This window comes from Protomyctophum bolini, assembly GCF_963924005.1.
Source record: "Protomyctophum bolini genome assembly, chromosome: 5".
Classification (NCBI taxonomy): domain Eukaryota; kingdom Metazoa; phylum Chordata; class Actinopteri; order Myctophiformes; family Myctophidae; genus Protomyctophum; species Protomyctophum bolini.
Genome location: NC_137866.1, coordinates 15870750 through 15890982, shown reverse-complemented (window position 1 = coordinate 15890982; position 20233 = coordinate 15870750). Strand labels below are relative to the sequence as shown.

Below are 20233 nucleotides of genomic sequence, written 5' to 3'. Positions count from 1 at the left end.
TGTGTTACATTTTCTTGCATAAACACAAAGAGCTGTTTCCATAACTGCACAAATTATTGCACATAACATGAGTAGCTGTTATAATAACATAATAACATAACATGAGTAGCTCTTTGCCTGCCTGCCTGCCTGCCTGCCTGCCTGTCTGTCTGTCTGTCTGTCTGTCCATGAGTAGTTATTTGTCTGTCTGTCAATGAGTAGCTGTCTTACTGTCTGCCTGTCTATGAGTAGCTGCCTGCCTGTCTATGAGTAGCTGTCTGTCTGCCTGCCTGCCTGTCCAATTGTCCATGAGTAGCTGTCTGTCTGCCTGTCTGAGTAGCTGTCTGCCTGCCTGCCTAATTGTCCATGAGTAGCTGTCTGTCTGCCTGTCTATGAGTAGCTGTCTGCCTGCCTGCCTGCCTGCCTAATTGTCCATGAGTAGCTGTCTGTCTGCCTGTCTATGAGTAGCTGTCTGCCTTCCTGCCTGTCCAATTGTCCATGAGTAGCTGTCTGTCTGTCTATGAGTAGCTGTCTGCCTTCCTGCCTGTCCAATTGTCCATGAGTAGCTGTCTGCCTGTCCAATTCTCCATGAGTAGGTGTCTGTCTGCCTGTCTATGAGTAGCTGTCTGACTGCCTGCCTGTCCAATTATCCATGAGTAGCTGTCTGTCTGTCTGCCTGTCTATGAGTAGCTGTCTGCCTGCCTGCCAGCCAGCAAGTTGGTTAACAGAAAATAAATTGTTATGGCTGAGTAAAATAAAATACAATAAACACAATTTGCCTGAAAATAGATTACCCAGCTATGACCTTTTTCATGAAAAAAAATGAGTAGTGATATGGCTGACTGAGTAAAATAAAACAATCTACCTGAAAATAGATAGCTATAAGTGAAGAGCAATTTCCGCAATTTCCATTTCCGCAATTTCCATTTCCGCAATTTCCTCAATTTCCATTTCCGCAATTTCCGCAGTTTCCATTTCCACCATTTCCGCATTTCCGCAATTTCCTGGGTTTTCCTGGGTTTCATCATTCAAATAAAATAGAATTCTGTCCGTTTAGCTATACAATTATGTCAGGGAATAGGGATACACAGTATATGTCTTTCATTTGCATTGCATCTCCCCCCCCCCCACCCCCCAAGCTTTTATTTTCGTTCGAGTAATAGTACAACTCTAATAGTATTACTTATAATAATGTAATTAAAGATAACTTCATTCAGATTTATTTATTTTTATTTCATTTTCCAGATTTTATTTTCATTGGTGGGCCAGTCATAATGGTCCCGCGGGCCTGAGGTTGAGTATCACTGTTATATAGTATATATAATATTATATTATACTCCAATAGTAGCTGCCCTCTTTAACATACTTGTTTCTTTACTTGTGTAAGAGGTAGGCTATTTGCAACATGACAAAGATTATCTGAGCACAGACGAAAATGTGTCGCTGCAGTTTATGCATACGTGCTAGAATGAATTATATTGCTGTATTGGGGGATGTTTTTGTTACCTTACCTGAACATTCTGCTGCTGTTTCCATCCCATGCCATCTGGGATTAGGTGTCCATGTTTAGTAGCATGACATAACATGGTTTGTCAGAGTTTCACCTTTCTGTGTTTGAGCACAGCAGACAGCTGCATGGGGGGGGGGGCATGCTGCATGCCATGCAGCAGAGTACGTTTACACCCACACTGCAGTACGTGGCACCAGCACTGCACATTACATTATGTCTTAAGTTCTGCATATTATGCGTGGAGAGACATATGGCAACGGCTTTAAATATTGCATCAGAAAATCTACTCTATTGCCAATACAAACAAGCCATAACTTACAGTACATAACACAGTGCCTGAGGATAGAAATGCTAATATTCCGGAATGTGTGTCATGGTACAGACAAATTGCTGCAGACTTGGCATATAAATAAACACAACGGCAACAAAAGCTGTTGGTTACATTTGTTTATTCAGCTTTCATGTACATGCATGATCCTATAATTAAATATTCCATTTGCAAGTAAAAATGTTGAGGGTCGTTCTTTTCCCCCACAGTCAGACTTGATGCTTAACAAAAAGGGTCCCCAGACATCTAATGCTACCCAGAAAACCACCCCGGGTATAACATTGTAACTGCCGCAACTTAGTACAGTAATGTTTGTGTTTAACATGGCCTACCAGTGTGTCGTTGACAGTTCACAACAAAACTGTAATAAACACAGAACACTTTGGGATGTGTTGTGCTTGGTCCCAAAAGCACGGCCTAAAAAGAAAAAGCATCAGTCATCTCCCTATCTAGCATGCCTTCAACTTGTCATCTTTCACTGACATGACATATTCTGGATGACTCAAGCAAACAGAGAATATTACAGCGGCTTGATCGTAGAAAATGTTAATTCTCCACAATCGGCTCCATAAGGGCATTAAAGGCCCTCTTCAGACTGCAGTATTTTCAAAGACAAGATTTGTATAAAATGATGTCATATGCTAATGGCGCAATAACTTGTCTAATGTCATTGGAAAGTAAAATAAGAAATGCAATCTAATTTCCATGTAAACATTAAAATATATAATATTTTTAGAGGCCACAGATGTTGGTGCAGGGGTGGGGGTGTGACTTTGAGACAGGGAGGGGGGGCCTCCCTCCCTCTGCACGTGCCTGACATGTGTGATATGGTGCTGTTTATAGACCTGGGAATAGGTAGAGTGAGGAAGACTCATTATGAGAGAGCATGAAACATCATCCCTAGAGAGACAGCATGCGACAATACAGCAGTGCTGATTTCATCAACTACCTTTTTTCACTGACGAAAATAAAGTAAAAAACTAAGCCATGATGACGAAGACTAAGACTAAATAGATTTGCCAACACATAAAAAGTCATTTCATGTTTGGTTGCGCTCGGTGTTGATACGATTTCAAAGAAGTCTTGCCTACATAAATAAATATGAATAAAAAAACAATATACTGTACAAAGAAATAGGCTGCATCAATAGCCCAATATTATACACATAATAACCCTTTAAAACAGGATTGGAGGATGTTGTTCACGCAAAGTTCTTTCGTAACCTCTGCTGCTGTCCTTCAAATATGATATCTGCACCTCCTCACTCTTCTCTAACACTCGGTGATACTCATCATGCCAATATGGAAGAAGCAGCTGGAAGCGATCAGAGGTTAGAGGTACCGTGAGAGCTACAGTAAGGGATATACAGGGCTTCTAGGGGGCGAAGGAAGGCTCGGGAGTGGAGATGGTTTGGAGAGGACTAACTCAGAGAGATACGGTGGAAGAGGTCGTACAATCAGGTCCCTCATTGAGGGAAAATGAAGGGGAGCTTTTAAGAGGGCGAATGGACAGTTTCCTCCCCTCTTTCCATCCAATCATTTCCCTGAAAACCCACGTTTTAAAAATGAAATGACATCTACTGTACACTTGGTCCCCATTTTTCCGAGTACCTCCGATAATATATTAGAAACAGGACGTCGGCACAGCCCCCAGGACGTTACTCTGTAGGACTAAGTATAAGCTGGTCTTAAGCAGAGTAGATGTTGCTAGGCGTGTATTCCAGCAGGAACTCCCCCACTCCCGCAGAGTAGACCACCTGGGCGATGCCAAAGAGAGGGGCGATGACCAGAGCCCTGCAGGTGGCTCCCTTCATGAACGCCCCTGGACCCTCCTTCCTCATGATCTTACTGCAGGGGAGGACAGAGTTAAACGGTTAGCAAACTATTTGTCTGCATTCAAAAACACACACTACGTCATAGTAAGAAGTGGCTGCCACCTGATGTCACAGGGCCGGTGCATACACAAAAAAAACTAAAGAAAACAAAAACGTGGCCAACTTTGGAACCTGTTAAGGATTCAAACACGTGTTTTTCTCTGTAGATGCAGCTGTGAGTTATGTTTATACTCGGATGCATGCCGTGGCCCGTGACATGGACCCAGAATAGCTGCTGTACATGCAGGGTCATATAGTGCAGCGTCAACATTGCAAAGCGTTGTGAGATTGTAGTGCTGCTACTTTCGGTGACCCTGGCACACAACTACAGTAAGTAAGTATAAAAAACCTGGCTTTAGTATTACCTGATGCAGTCCACCACTCCTTTGTAGGTCTCCTCATTTGCCCCTTTTTTGAGGGATTGTAGCCTTGTCTTCACCACTGCACAACAGAAGAGGACAGAGCTTTCACTGCAAGAACTGAATCGCAGAAGCACACAGTAGCATTTTCAACTCAAGGGTAATAAATAATAATGGTCTCCTTGTTATGGTCTGGCTCCCTGCCTGTCCATCTTTCCACTTTGGCCACTCCCCCCTCCCTTTGTTTCTACACACACCTGTCTCCAACTGCCTCATCAGCCCAATTGTTCCCCTCTCACTACTCACCTGCGCCAACTTCCCTCCACCCATAAGACTGGACTCATTCTGCTCATTCTTTGCTAGAGTATAACCTATTGTTAGTGTGTTTTTCCGGACTCCTGCCTTTCAGTACATTTTTCCTGAGTGTTCCTCAGGTTGGACCCTCTGCGTTGTTTTGGACTTTGTTACTTGTTACTCCTTGTTTACCTTTGACCTGCCTTGGATTTATGGTTTTTGCCTGCCTGCTTCACTTTATGTAAGCCTTCGCCTTATGTTTCGTCATCATTAAACTCTTGCAAAGTACTCTGCCTGTGTTGCCTGCATTTGGGTTCTACTTTGACACGCACCGTAACACGGAAGTGTACGTTGGCCAGATCTTGGCCGAGCCGCTTACCGTCACATGGGCTGACCGCCACTGCCGCGGTGCATCCGGCCGCCAGTCCTGACAGGAAGGACCAATAGAAGGGCACGGTGGGGTCTTCCGCGGAGTGACGACCCAGCTGTTGCAGGTGAGCGAACAGCGGGAAGTACACCATGGAGAATGGGATATCCCTGGAAATGGCCAACGATATGCTTAATGTCACATCACAAGTTTATAGGTGAAATCTCCCAATGATTGCAGTTACAAAATATAGTCATTGGAAAGTCCAATCTGCTCAGTTCAAAGGTTGTTGTATGCATGACCTTTTCGGGTTTTTGGGCCTAAAAGTGGTAATTGTTTTGGCCGAGCTGAGCGTCGAGCCGGCCCAGTAGGGCCCAGTTAGGGCCAGCGGCCTTAATTTTCAGGCCCATTGAGAACTGTTACACATAAGTGCAATGGTGGTATTTCACTTTGTCACCTCATTAGCGTGGCTCCCAGGCCTCTGTACAGTCCTGACACTCCCTTGGTCCTCAGCAGTTCTCTGGTGATCTGCGTGGCTGACACTCTGATCACTTGGTTGGCGTTGTAGGAGCGACTGAGGACAGCACTGGTTCCCCGCATCTTTAGAGCGGGCACCAAACTGGGCATCACCCTCTGCTGGGCCACTGGCAGAGATACAGAGATGCAGTATTATTGTGACTGTCTGAGAACTGCATGGAACGTGCAGAGTAATGGTTTACAGGACACTGAGCGCACTGCCAATACAAACTAATAGGCGAGTGCGCTCCCGGTGCGCATTTCAGAACGCACCCATTATTGGATACAGGTGATGGATACAGGAGAGAGTTTACAAACTTAACCAGTTTGGTTACATGCTCTCGGAGTTAAATTAAAGGAGCACATTTTCACCCTTATCTTCATATAAGTGATTCTCATAAATGCTTCTGTCTATTCACTCTGTGTCTCAGAGGTTGGCTGTGGACGTCAATTCAGATATGTACCTACTACTAATGACATTATCATTCTGTTATCGACGCAAGAAGAACGGTCCCGATGTGCAAATTGGTTGTCCGACCAGTGTACAGGGGGTGAGAAACTAATCAAAGCACCTAGTAGCTGGTTCCCGCCGAGTTGTGCCGACGTTTTGCTCAGGATAGCTGGCACTCGACAGCACACACCTTTATCTGGAAATTATTGATTAGAGCTCTTGGGGCCGAATAAGTCGAAAGAATCTCGACTTATTCTCAAACTCCACAGTTATTCACAGTCCACCTCTGACACGCAGAGGGAGTAGGAAGAAAAGGTATATGCCTATAAACCGTCTTACCATTAATATTAGTGAGGGCCAATTATAATGAAGATGAGGTTGAACATTCATGGGTGAAGTGCTATCCTAACAGTAACACAGTAACACAGGCAGGCTACGGTATGTAACACATACATAGCCTGCCTGCATCCTGGAGCTGGATCTTCAGCATCTCCATGGGCGTGGTCACAATGACCTGGCACATCCCTGCACCGCAGCCGGCCAGCATCTCTTTCCCCACCGTCAGTCTGCCACTGAAACCATCAACACAGGTGGGGTGTAAAACACAAACTATTTAAAGTCTGCAATAAATTAATAATGCATTGTTCTCTCTTACAGTTTCAAATGGATACATTGACCCGTTAAAACCAGGAAAGCATCCGTGTCATTTTGTTTATTTTTATCATTGGTTGACTATTCAAAAATCTTGAAATGTGTTGAAATACTGAATATACCGTATTCTTTTAAAGCAAACATTTTTAATTCAAATCTTTGCTTCTGGGGGCTTCCTAAATATTTTCAGATGGGGGGGTCCGGGGGCAAATACATATAATTTTGGGGGTCTTTGACATGAAAGAAGTTGAGCATCACTGATATTATAGCAACATAAGTATTTTCAGAAAACAGTTAGGATTTAGTAGACATTTTGTAGAATCGGGTCCTCAGGTCTTAATGGGTTGAATACATTTGTTCTCTCTAGAGTTAATACTTCAATGTGAGAATCTGTCCATTTCCACTGACCCGTCTTTACTCAGCTGGTGGCGGAAGAAGTCATTGGCGGCCAGTTTGATGGCCTTCTCGGGTGTTACCAAGGTGAGGTTCACAGCAGCTCCTTCAATAACAACAATAAACAATGACACAGAGTTAAGTGACAGTCTCGAACATTTAACACCACATGTCAGGATCTGCATTTCTGTATCTGTATCTGTGTATTTTGGTATCTTGTTTTGTAGAGTGTTCTTGGGTTTCTGCTATTTTATTTTGTAGTGTGTTACTGTGTTTCCTTTCTGCCCTTGTTGTTGTTGCCTGCCTTGTCTCACCCACCCTGTGATGATGATTCATCTTCACCTGTGTGTGTCCTGTAACTTAGCCCCAGCCTGGCAGCCTATCTCGTGTTTGATTGTCATTCGAGTGGCACATGTGTCTAGTTAATTCCCTGTGTATAAATGTTTGTTTCAGCGAGTGTTGTCACTTTCAGATTCATGTGCCTCTTTTGTTCAAGTCTTTTTATTTTGGTGCCTGTCTGCCTGCGTTCAGGTCAAACGTTGAAACCCCCCTATTGATTGATTGATTGTTTTTTTCTTGATTGTTCTTTTTTGTTTGTTTTACTGAGAATAAGGTTAGAAATAAGTTTAGGGTTAGGCGTATAGTTAACAGTATGCAGAATTCAAGCACAACTCAATACAAAAACTAATACAACAGAATAAAATTATGTGAAGAAAAGAAAAATGGAACAGCTTGGGTTAAAACAACATTCAGATCAAACCCAGTATGCAATGGCAGAAGGAAAAACGAGGGCTGTGGATGAAATGAAACAGTCTAGGCTGTGGAAACAAAAGTTTTTAGTCTAGACTAAAAACTATTAAGGTTATCTATTTTTAACATTTATGTGTATGTTAAAACATGATGAATTCATGCATTTTGGGGCTGCGTCCTTTGGCACGCCTCCATGGGCCATGATCAAACACAACACACACACACGCCGCACATAGCTTCAGGGCCTACAGTGGCATTCATTCACAGCACAATATGATAATTTAACACAGAATCACAACCCACATAACTAGTTTGACTTAAGATCCTAAGTTCGTCCCACACGTTGGAGCACATGCACACACATCAAACCATGTTCCATTGTGTTCATGTCGAGTGCCAATCATACCCGCTTAGCCTACATGCTGTGGCATGTTTCAGTACAAAAGGATTACGTTTGTTGGAAGCATAACTGATTGCATCACAGATCTGCCTGTTATACAATGAACGCCAGGTTTATCTTGGGTCACGATCACTCGAGCAAAGGGAGACTATGAGGTCTTCTTGGCCAATTTGGCAAAGGCAATTACCCTGCTAAGTGGATGCTACGTACGTGTATAGGCTACCGTTTGCAATGAGAACGATAGTATAGGCCTACACAAAGAAACCCACCCTTGCGTTGTGCTCTGTCCAAGAGTGGAGGGCCAAGCAAGGACGCTTTTATGTACAACCTGTTTACTCTTGTTTTTGCTTACCAGTATCTATCTATCTATCTATCTATCTATCTATCTATCTATCTATCTATCTATCTATCTATCTATCTATCTATCTATCTATATACACATATACAGTAGTGTTCAGTAAGTACAGTAGTCTTACCTCTGTACATGCCGAAGTAGCCTTCAGATTTAACTGTCTTCAGAAGGCAATCCATCCTGAGAAAAACACATTTGAATGTTACATGTAATCTCGCAATGAATTACAGTCAGCACACGATCATATTGTAGGCTACATGAATTAAGTGATAAACAAACAAACAAACAACAAACCAACAAACAAACAACTTTTTTATTTTAGACAAAAAATATCACTTTTTAATGAGCTTTATACTGAGCACATGTATTGTGGCTTGAATGTGAGTATGTTCTCACATGTTCTTGTAGAGCTGCTGGCCGCTGCGTTGGTTCTGCAGGCGGGTCTTGGCCAGGTCGATGGGGAACACACAGGTGACTCCCACCATGCCTGCGATCCCTCCATTGATCAGTTTGGCCGGGAGGCTGTTTCAATATAGACATGGGGTGCAATATTATTCCTATTCATCAGAGCATTTAACGGGTCCATTTGGTTACATTTGTACACTCTCTGAGTCACATTGACACTCAGGATTTTTTTTAAACTGTTAATGCATGCAGTATAGAATGTTGGAGAGTAAAAATCACACTTGTGTTAAGTGAGGGACACCCACTGTGGCTGCCACACAATTTAGATTCTATTCACTGCCACTAGCGAGACATGAATGCAGTGTGTTATTGGCATGTATAAAATTACATGAAACCAGTCACAAGATGTACTTATATTGGCCACATGACCCCCAAGTCCATAGACTTGGCTGCCATTAGATTTTTGTTAAAAAGTACTCTAAACAAACATTAAAAGTCCATAGACTTGGCTGCCATATGACGTCATTTCAAAAGCCAGGCATTGGAGGGTCTAGCGCCCCTCAAAAAGACAGAGGCCTGCTAAAACATGAAAGAAAAAAGGAATAATTCACACAATATTGTTGTTGTTTTTTCCTAAAGTAATGCCCTACTACTTGATCATGTTACAACGTCACACAAAAACATCAAAAGTAGCAGATGGACAAGGATTTATCCCACCCAACAGAGACGTAATGTGTAATGTTAATATATTCACGAATGATTTTGAATGTGCAAAAATGTGAGAGGAAAAAGTTGAAAGGGATCAAGTTGAACAACGTTTGACTTTAACAGACTTCAACAGTGACTGGTGACTGCCTTGAGAATCTACAGGGTCCCAAAATAACCACAGTCTGATGGCAACACTCGTCCTACCCAGTGGTCGAAAGTATCTACATTTACTCAAGTACTGTATTCAAGTACAAATTTGTTTTTTTTTCAATGCTTTTACTTCTATTCCACTATTCAAAATTTCAGAATTGAAAGTAAGAAATGTGAGTACTTTTTCCACCACTACACACACACACACACACACACACACACACACACACACACACAGATGGGATAGAAGGGTCAAACAGGCCTGTTTTGTAGAATCACATATAACATCCGGATCATCATGCAGAACTGAACAGGCTCATTCCCATTCTACATGACAATGTCTGATTTGTACTCAGTTACAATAAAGTAGATCTACAGTCTACACGCTCACAATGCATCACGCTGCGATGCATTGTGAGCTTGTAGATCTTCTATTTTCATGTGCGCGACACTGGAACGGCAAGTGTCGGAAGTACAGGGTTCCTACCTGATCTGCTGTTGCTGGGCCATGATGTTTAATTCTTGATACACGCAAGCGAGATGGTTCAGAAATCAGAATAGAGGAGGGGGGCCGTAGGGGCAGCTAGAGCAGGCAGCCTGAGAGTCCCTGGGTAGACACAGAGAAGGCAAGAAGCAGAGAGACACACAGGGTCATATATATAGGCAGGCACTGGCAGGCCCGGCCCTGCGGAGCCACGGTAAAGTTACACCTCATTCCACTGTAATACTACTACTACCAGCCAAAAGGACTGAGGACAAATCACGCTCCCTAATGACTAGCAAGCATGCACGTTCATGTTATTGGATCGGTTTTAAATACCGCAGCAATCAGTCGTCCTTTAATGTGATCTATTGAAAAGGCATGACCCAGCCTGATGTGATCGTTTAAAATAATCTAGACTAGTAGAGCAGTGAAAAAACTGAGTAGAGAATAGAGATGCTAACCGACATCACGGACCTTCACAGGTGTTACGAATGATGACAAATAGACATTGTAAAAGTCCAGTTTGCGACACTATAGTAAAACTTTGTTTCAATGGCAGATCCTGCTGCATTGAACAAATTCAACTCCATCGATGAACCAGAAACTATTAAACAATGCGCAATATATTTTGATTAAATAAGAGTTCATGTTCATGCATCATTATAACCGAAGTCACCTTTGGTAGAAAGTTTGGGTGTTTCTATAGAACTATGTTATTCTCTCTTTCATATACTTGCCAGAGAAATCAAATGAATGAACTGAAAAGGCCTTTGCAAGTTACATAAGAGTGTCTTTGAATGGTGTTTTAAAAAGACAAGTCTCGAGTCTGGGATGTGCCTACTGCAAGTTGGCAGGAACTTCTCACCAACCTGTCCTGCAAGTTCAGTTTGAAGTTTCTGGAACGCCTTGCCCGAGGGGCCGAGGAGATAATTAAGGCTTGCTGAATCTTTGCCACGTTTTTAATCCCTTCTGAAGACTCACCTATATAGAGTTGCTTTCAACCCCTCAGCACTCTTCAGTCTTAATTGTAATGTTTGACATTATTTTCTTTTACTTGTTTGCTATTGTGACGCTGTATTGTTTTTGTGGATTTTTGTGGATGCATAAAGTCAGTGGTAAATCGAGTGGCAAAGTGATTTTAACGTTGTTTAATGCAATCAGATAGGACTTTTCTGTTTGGATGTATGGGCTTTCAAGGCCAGGAAGTAGTTTTTGCCACTCAGTAGACGTTTCCGCATAACTTCTGGGTATGATGATGATGTCACGTGTCTATTGTGTCTCTTCTGTCAAGCACGTTGTGACTCCGTTCTTAAAGTAGTATTGTATTGGTTTTATAATTATTGCATTAACAGCCTACTATTCAGCACTACCTAGACAAACCAAAGTGACAAAACATCATGTCTTCATCTACGCAGTGGTGCGTCACAGTCCCATGCCTTCGGCCTCAAAATAATAATAACAATGCATAGTACAATTCTACTGCCGCTGAAACTATATATAATTCTTTGTTTAAATCCTGTTGAATATTGTGACGGCCCCCTGGGGCTGTTCTGTGTTGCAGACAGTGCTGGTTGAAGGGTGGAGTCGGAGGTGATCAGGGGAAGGGGAGACACCTGGTCACTGTCTCCCCACAGACTATATAAAGACCTGGCCATTGGTGCTTTTCCTCTTTACATCTGGACCATGTTGCTGCCTGGGGCATGGCCTTACAGAGAGCATTCATTGTTTCATTTGGTAGTTTCCCTTGTGTTTGCATGTGTAGCAGTTTACTGTTTTCACTTTTGTTACTTATATTTTTACAAACATTAAATGACATTGACAATGACTGGGCAATTTGAGTGTTCGTGTAAACACAAACATTGAAGACGAAGGTGAGGATGCAAATTCTGATTGGCTGGAGCTCCTTTAGTTAAAACTCTCAACCATTTCCAATTTATTTGTTGTAGCTGGGCCATTGAAAATGAAAAAAGTATGAGAACCACAGATACAGGCATTTGAGCCTTCGGCCTTGAAGCTGCACAGACAACAATGAACAATCCCAGACACACTTGTATTGCCAGTGTGGTCTAAAGCACTGTTTCAATGTCTCAACAGTGTCTCAACTGTGACCCCCTTTCTGAAACCAGCTCCTCGCCACTCGCCCTACACACTTGCCCTCGATATGTGCGTTCACACGAGGCTGGGCCAAGCCTTGATCTTCATCTGATGCAGAATAGACAACGCTCCAACTGATGTTCACAAGGGCTCTTTATTTACCCCACCGTGAAAAACTATAAATGAAACCACACAAACAAAACAACTTTTAACACAATTATTTATAAACACCATGGATGTATATGACATGTCCTGCAGAGATTTGACCGGAATTCTCTTACCATGGTCAATGGTCAATCAGCTGTTTATAGAAGGGGCTAGCACCCCTTAAAAAAAAAAAACAATTATGTTACATTCTCCAATTGTGTAGACTTCTTGAATGAATGAATGAATGAATGAATGAATAATGAATGAATGAATGCTTTTATTTGTCTGGCTGCCTTTCGCAGCCCATCCCTTACGGGATTATTCAGACACAATTTAAAATACATTATATTTCCTGTGCCAACACGCTGACACCAAAATAGTGAAGAAGAATATCACACAATATACATAACTCTGATCGAGTATAGGCTACATAACTCTGATCGAGTTTACTACGTGTAACTTAAGTAATGCAGATGTTTACAATAATTTAACTCTTGAGAGCGTAAAAAGAAACCATATGGACCCTTCATTTTACAGTCAAAGATCTATCAACTCTCCATCATTTAGCTGGGGACCACCTGGCACCCCCAAAAGGTCCACTAGTGGTCCCCGGACCACTGGTTGAGAACCACTGGTCTAAAGCACACTGACTATCAAGAAAATAAAAACATGGCAAACAGGCAATTCATTCATGTCAAGGTTGCCAACCCCTAAAGCACTGTTTCTCAACCTTTTCAGGTTGCAACCCCACAAAATAATCCCATTTTAACTGGGGGACCCCCACCCTAACAAACACACAATCGTATAGGAGTTGAGGCATTAGTAATGCAGTTTGACTTGCCAGATAAATATTGTGAAAAAATCTGCCACGTATATTGTGAAAAATTCAGCGGTGTGTTATTTATTGATAACAGACCGCTCCGCTCTATTACAGACTAATCAATCAGCCTAATCAATCAGTCACACACACTGCGACACACATGTCAGTACAGGTTGAGATTTGAGAATCCCCCGGTCTAAAAAATTAAAGTAAAATAAAGACATGAATTAAAAATAAATAAATATAAACAGACAAGACAAATATAATTAAAAAGTGGGGGGAGAGTAGTCTGAATTGGGTTCTGGAGCAGTGCTCCACCTCATACATCGGACTCAACTGCCAGCCGTGAACGATTCCAAGTCGGTGGGACCACATCCGCTAGAGACGCTGTGTAAGTGCGCCATCTAGCTTCTCCTGTGAGTATTGCCCCACGGTTGACCCGTAATTTCTGTGTGGACACTCAACCATATCAGGTGACACCCTGCTAGGGTGACGATTGGCTCTTGTCTCAGACCTTCCCCGAGGTGATTGGTGGAGTGACGAGCACTCAGCATGTGACCTCTACAATGAGCTTCCGCCCACTGAAGGAAATGCCGCGCGCAGCAGCTATATAAACCCTCCCGACTTGAAAGACATTATCAGTCATGGTGTGGATTGTTACACATAATCTCAAATATTTAAAAAAAGACTGTTGGAACAATGGAAAATACATCAAATTTCTATTTCCACCGTAATAGTTTAAATCCCGTAATCCCGTTGAATATAGCCCACACAGAGCTGCAAAGCATGCTGGGAATAATGCAAATAATTGACGTCACGACCGCCTCTCCATTCTTACCAGACCAATCTTACCCAGAGAGAGTGGCGAAATGCAGACCACGCGTGATATGTGAGTAGTTTTGAATATTACATCGATGCGAAAATAAGGAATATATAAATCGCGCGTTAGATTAGCGCTTGCAATTGAATGAACAAAAAACAACTCGGTAAAAACTAACCCTGGTTTCCAGAGACTTCCCTGCTATTAGCATCGTCTTGTATTTGCCACTAGATGGAAGACATGGTCAATCTGAGAACGGCATCCCTTTCCCTGGTCGAAAAGAGCAGTGAGTTTCAACCATAGAGTTTGTTTGTTTGTTTGTTTGTTTGTTTGTTTGTTTGTTTGTTTGATTGATTGATTGATTGATTGATTGATTGAACTATTGAAGTATGTATTAACAGTTTCCAGAATTACAGTACATTTCAAGCACAACTCAATACAAAAGCTGTTAACTGTGAGTGGGGGTGAGCCGGGTCCACCTTATTGTTCAATTCATCAAAACATTTAGAGACGTACAAATATACACTTCTATTTAGCCAAAGAACAGAACAGGAATTCATCATAAAGAGGTAAAAGGTGCCCTTTGAGAGCGGGTTTGAAGGAGTCAAGGGATTCGCATGTCTTAATGACTAGGGTGTTCCACCTTTTGGTGTCATAGGAGTGAAATTAATTTAGTCCCTTGTTTGTGCCGAATCTGGGTTGCACATGTTTTTTTTTAACTCCCTCTGGTGTTGTGGGTGTGGACTTAATTGACATTAAGGAAGTATGCTATTTAGACAGGTATACATGGGTATCTTGGTGGTGTATCGAATCTTGAGGACCAGACCCATTGCAAGATGCTGTACTCGTCAACCCTAAGCCATTCCTAAGCCACTGTCAAAGTGGGCAGGGGTGAGGTGGGTTCGCCGAGTGAGGCCCAGTAGAAGCCTGACCAGTTTGTTTTGAAGTCTGGAGCCTTGTTTAAAGGGCCTTTGAGGTGCTGTGGTACCAAGAGGTGCATGCATTGCATATAGTCGAAGGATCTAAAGGAATAAAAGGTTTCAACCCTTTTCATTTCAAGGTCCATTATTTATTCTGCATTTGAGCCACGGAACATGATGACATTTAGCCTTGACTATTTTAAGATGTAATTGACGTGGTAGCATTAGGAGCAACGGCTCTCAAAAGTGCGGTGACATTTGATTTATTTATGATGTAGTTTTTGTTTTGGAAGCCAAAACTAAAACTTATTTTTGTTTTGGCTTCCTTATAGACAATGCAGCAGCATAGAGAGCATAACATTCAACATAACATACCTGACTAGCACTGCTTAAAGTTTCCTGACTTTCTAATTAAGGGTCATTCAAGCTCATATGCCTATGAGTTAGAGTAGGCTAAATGCTCATACATACTCCATATTGTGGCGATAGCTTATCAATTCACCCTGGAGTATATATGAGGCTTAAATTACAACTACATGAAACATTAGCCTGATTATCAGACTGTAGCTTGAGATGCAGTCCACTCAGAGAGTGGGCGGGGTCTTTGGGCTGGATCCAGGCTAATGAAACATTGGATTAAGGGACATCACTTGTCCGAAATGAACCAATACATTTTATAGTTATAGTATACACATAGGAGAGAAAACAGGCATTGATCAAAATAACAATTATTCTCCATGTTCTAATTGTGTAGACTTCTTGTATTAAATTCAATAATTTGATGTTTAAAATAATTTACCGCAAGGCAATATGGCAATGACCCTACACACAGCGCGCACACACAGCTGGTCTGTGGGCGGTGGTGAACATCCATAGGGCAAGGAGTCAGGACCAGGACCTCTTTATACAGAAATCAGAGAAAGCACCATGGACTGAATATAGAAAAGCACAGACTCATAAAAGAACTTGGAGTGATGGTGAAGAAAGCAGCAGCAGAGACAGAGATCCATCATGAAAGGATAGCAGATAAAAAGTGTCTTCAAGGACAAGTCAGGAGAAATGCTCTCTACTTGTCACTCACAATGCACCTGTACTGAATGACTCCATTTCATTCTCGATTCAATTTCAGTTCAATTCAAAGGGGGCTGCTGTACTGGCATGAGAAAACACACGTTTGCATTGCCGAATGCTAAAGTGGAACAACACAATCTAGACAAAACAATTAAATGGAAATCAAGAAATTTGTAAACAGGGAGGGAGTTCAACAAATCATGTGCAACCGAGAGTCATCACAAACAAGGGACTAAATTAATTTTGCTCCTATGCCACCAAAATGTGGAATGCCCTACCAACAGCCATTAAGACATGTGAATCCCTTGACTCCTTCAAATCCACTCTCAAAGGGCACCGTAGAAGTCCGTAGACGGCTGCAATTTGAAACTGGCCCCCGTAAAGCCTGAGTTCCCCCCCCCCTACATACACCCTACACGTATTGGAGCGCTCCCTACCCCACTGACAGGCCTGGAAAAGCTAGGTCGGGTCGCTGATGTCTTGGTACACTAGTGGCTATGGGAAGTGTTTAACTCCGTTTTCGACCAAATTTTGTGTGCAATGGGTGCATAGTCTGTCTTCTCTCTGGAGCCAGGTCTGCCTAGGGCCTTTCTCGATCGCAAGACTATGTTCACCATAGACTGTATAGGTAGTAGGTACTGTACATAGGCACAGTTCTCAGGTATTCTGCCACTGTATTCTCTCTCTCTCTCTCTCTCTCTCTCTCTCTCTCTCTCTCTCTCTCTCTCTCTCTCTCGCTAGTAGCCCACTGTGCTAAATTTGTTATATTTCTGTCTAGTCTTCCCTTCACATGGGGACATTGATATTCAACACTCAGCCTTGTCGAGTCTGCCTTGTGTGCCGGGAGGACAAAGACAAAGAAAGAGAGACTGATTTTTCTGGGGGCGTTTTGGGTGACCTCAAGACATCTCAGCAGAAAGAGAGAATTGTGAACTAAATCATCACCAAAGTCCTTGATGAGGCAGACTCCTCTCGTATTAATAACCCCTCCACTCCCTCCAAATCCAACTTTTCATTTAATCTCTTCCCATTCCGTCTGCGTGGCTTCTACTTTAACACTCACATGGCCCTGCAGGGCCACGGAATTAAGCTCCAAGTCAACCCAGTTGAAGTGTATTGACTGTACTGACACTCACTCGCTCACTCAATTCAAAGGGCTTTATTGGTGTGAGAAACGGTAAAATTGGCAAAGGAAAAAGTGAAACAATACAATTGTACAATACAAAATGTACAATTGAAAGTCAGAATTTCCAAAAAATCTATTTCTAATATATATGTACCGAGGTCGCTCGATGCAGATCACACAATGATTAGTAGTCTGGTGGTTGTGTTCAATTTGATATCCTTCTATCACAGCAGCTCAAGAATCTTGCTGCTGCATTTGCACATTGTTGTACAGTATAGGCCGGGTATGTATACGTCATCCAGCAAATATGAGAGTTTTGTCATTAGTCAAGTCATGTATTCAAACTTTTCTTGGGTGATTGTAATCTGTGGAAAGTATGTGTCTCTGATGTCTTTGTGTGTGTGTGTGTGTGTGTGTGTGTGTGTGTGTGTGTGTGTGTGTGTGTGTGTGTGTGTGTGTGTGTGTGTGTGTGTGTGTGTGTGTGTGTGTGTGTGTGTGTGTGTGTGTGTGTGTGTGTGTGTGTGGCGACAAAAACTCGCGCTATCGAGAAAGCGTCGCGCTATCGATGATAAGAAGATTACATTCATAAAATGTTGATGTCCTCGCTAGTATAGTAATAGTAAAATATAGTATAGTATAAAGAAACCTGTGTGCGTGCGTGCGTGCGTGCGTGTGTGTGTGTGTGCGTGCGTGTCAGTATATGTGCAACAAGCTGCTGAATATTTATCTCAAACTACTAGTGGCATTCCCTAATTGGTGACCCCTGTTCTCAGCTCTCTCTCTCTGGCCCAGACTACAGTAAATATCATCGATCAACTGGCAGGACACAAATAGAAGCAACAACAGAAATACAAGGCTTTGGCCGGCTCCCAGCCGAGACGCCCAATCTGTCTCCTCCTCACTAGTTGGAAGAGCAATTAATGAAAGCATTCACACTGCTGGCTCCCGCATGTTTGGATCGAAAAACTTCACAATAACACATTTCATGTGTTGTCACAACCTTGAAACACTGGCCTCTCTCTGTTGCTGTTTAATGACATACTGCAGCGATGCGTTCGAGAAGTTAGAAAACGGCAGTGGTGTGAAGTAACTAAGTACATGAACTGTACTGAAGTAGTGTGATTACAATTTTGAGGTATTAGTTGCGACGGGGAGGTTGCAGATAACTATGAAACCTTGCGTTTTTGTCACCTCACTCACTCTGACACGTCACCTAACACTCAAATCCCCGTCGTGCACCCCAGGCAAGCCCCCAGGTCATCGTGACATCACGTGACATCAGTCCCCTGGTCTCCCCCAGGCAATATATTTCAAGTCATTATTTTGATCTTGTAGATCGGCTATTTCCAAAAAAGAATTATGCATTTTGAACTTGTGAAATGGGACATTCTGCACAATGAGTACTTATAACTAATGGACCTTGACATGCAAAGGGCTGAATAGATTATTGTAGGCGACGTGCAGACAGACAGACAGATGATGATTCCTGTGGACTAGGAGCTAAAGTCCAGGAGGCAGAGCCCGTCCTACATTACATCTCAAATATAGCTCCGCTAATTAAGGCCAACTCTCCTATGCTAGATCGAGCATGTTAAAGGAACACCTCCATAAGCGTGCGGGCCAGATATCAGCACAAAGCATAACAAATTTAACACATCACTGCCGTGTTTATCTCTCTCTCTCTCTCTCTCTCTCTCTCTCTCTCTCTCTGCATTGCAGTGTTGATTGCGTCGACTAAAACTATGACGAAAAATGTTTGACGAAAACTAAATAAAAACAAAGCTGATGACTTAAACTACGACTAAATATATTGACAATTTTGTCAACAAATATACAAACTAGACTAAAATGTCAGGGAGGGACTAGTGGGGAAGAGATCCAGTAGAACAAAAAGTCATTTTATGTTTGGTTGTTCTTGGGTGTTACGCTCTGAAAAATAGCAGATCGGTATTTTCATCATGCAACCAAATCCCACTAACAGACATTTTTTTAATCACCTGATATTTCATTGACTAAAAGTAGACTCAAACTAAAACATTTCAGATGACTAAAATATCACTTAAACTAAATGGAATTTTATTCCAAAGACTGACTACAACTAAAACACGGCTCTGCGTTGAAGATGCAAATCTGGATGGATGGGCATGAATTTGTTGAAATGTTTGGTCATATAACTTGACTTGCAAATGAATCGTCAAGGCACAAAGTATTTGGAGAAGTTCATACCACTAACAATGTCTTGGCAGTGATTACGTAACAAGAAACTGCATAACTGCGCTCAGTTAGTACAAATTAGTATGTAAATATTATGACAAAACTTAATAGCGGAGGAAATCCATATTCTCGTGTGCCGTTTTCAAAAATACATCTTGTCAGATGACATGCACTGTCAAGCACTCTGCAGCTATTCCGTGCCTACTGTATATCACTGCTATCAAATCTGCATTGCAAGTTACCTGACTAATTGGCCCATAGGGCTGTGGGTGTAGCATTTCTTGAAGGTCTCATTTTCATGGTACTGCAGCAGGTAGGTATTGTGAGAAGATAAAGACAGAAAGAAGAACACATATACACACGCGCACACCGCACACGCACGCACGCACACACACACACACACACACACACACACACATACGCACACACACACACATACGCACGCGCGCTACATACCACCATGTCTGTTTATTTCCTCTGTTGCCACAGAGCTGCCAGAGAAGAAGTGAAGTAATTACAGGCTGTCTCTGACCCGGCCTGGCCTACTACCCAGAGACCAGGACCAGAGGAGTGAAGTCTCATTTACTACACTCTATCTGTGGCAAATGGCATCACTCCCCTTGAGTTTTAAGGCTATAGATAGATAAACTTTATTTCAGACACAATAGGTCCATACAAAACAGACGACGACGACAACAACAACACAAAGATAGCCTGAGCCTATAGTATAGCCTGTACCTACCAGACTGATTTCATTCCATAAAGCCCAGATCAGTTTTGGAAAACGAGCACAGCTGCCACACTCTGATACTTACTACTCTGATACTTACTACTCTGATACATATGGGCTGTATTTTGCGTGTCTTAAGTACCAGGTCTTATTCCCTAACTTGAGTAAACTAAAGACCTGGAGGCGTGATCAATGCCATTTGGCTATTCTGAGTGGCCTTTTATGAAACAAAAAACTTTGCAGACATAGAATGAGGGTAATTCAAGTTTGTACAGCTGCAATGTTGGTGAGTTTAATGTTGTTGAATACAACCAGATTTAT

General features: G+C 42.3%; 1 protein-coding gene across 1 annotated transcript; it reads right to left on the bottom strand.

The window, feature by feature from the left end:
* Positions 1–1327: 1327 nt before the first annotated feature.
* On the bottom strand, positions 1328–10108 carry LOC308315808 (mitochondrial glutamate carrier 1-like). Its single transcript, XM_080763971.1, has 9 exons — positions 9974–10108; positions 8620–8745; positions 8348–8403; positions 6737–6827; positions 6131–6249; positions 5168–5354; positions 4723–4880; positions 4056–4131; positions 1328–3664 (listed from the first exon to the last, which is right to left on the bottom strand). Exons 1-9 carry the CDS (start codon positions 9994–9996, stop codon positions 3505–3507), a joined length of 996 nt encoding a protein of 331 aa, XP_080620097.1. The 5' UTR covers positions 9997–10108; the 3' UTR covers positions 1328–3504.
* Between the last annotated feature and the right edge of the window lie 10125 nt (positions 10109–20233).

Bases quoted from the DNA above. Each gene is read 5' to 3' on its own strand.
- LOC308315808 (XM_080763971.1), bottom strand. From the start codon at position 9,996: ATGGCCCAGCAACAGCAGATCAG. The intron at 8,404-8,619 runs GTGAGAACATAC...TGTTTTTCTCAG, and splicing joins CAGCAGCTCTACAAGAACAT to GATGGATTGCCTTCTGAAGA. The intron at 4,132-4,722 runs GTAAGCGGCTCG...TCTGTTGTGCAG, and splicing joins GGCGGTCAGCCCATGTGACG to TGGTGAAGACAAGGCTACAA.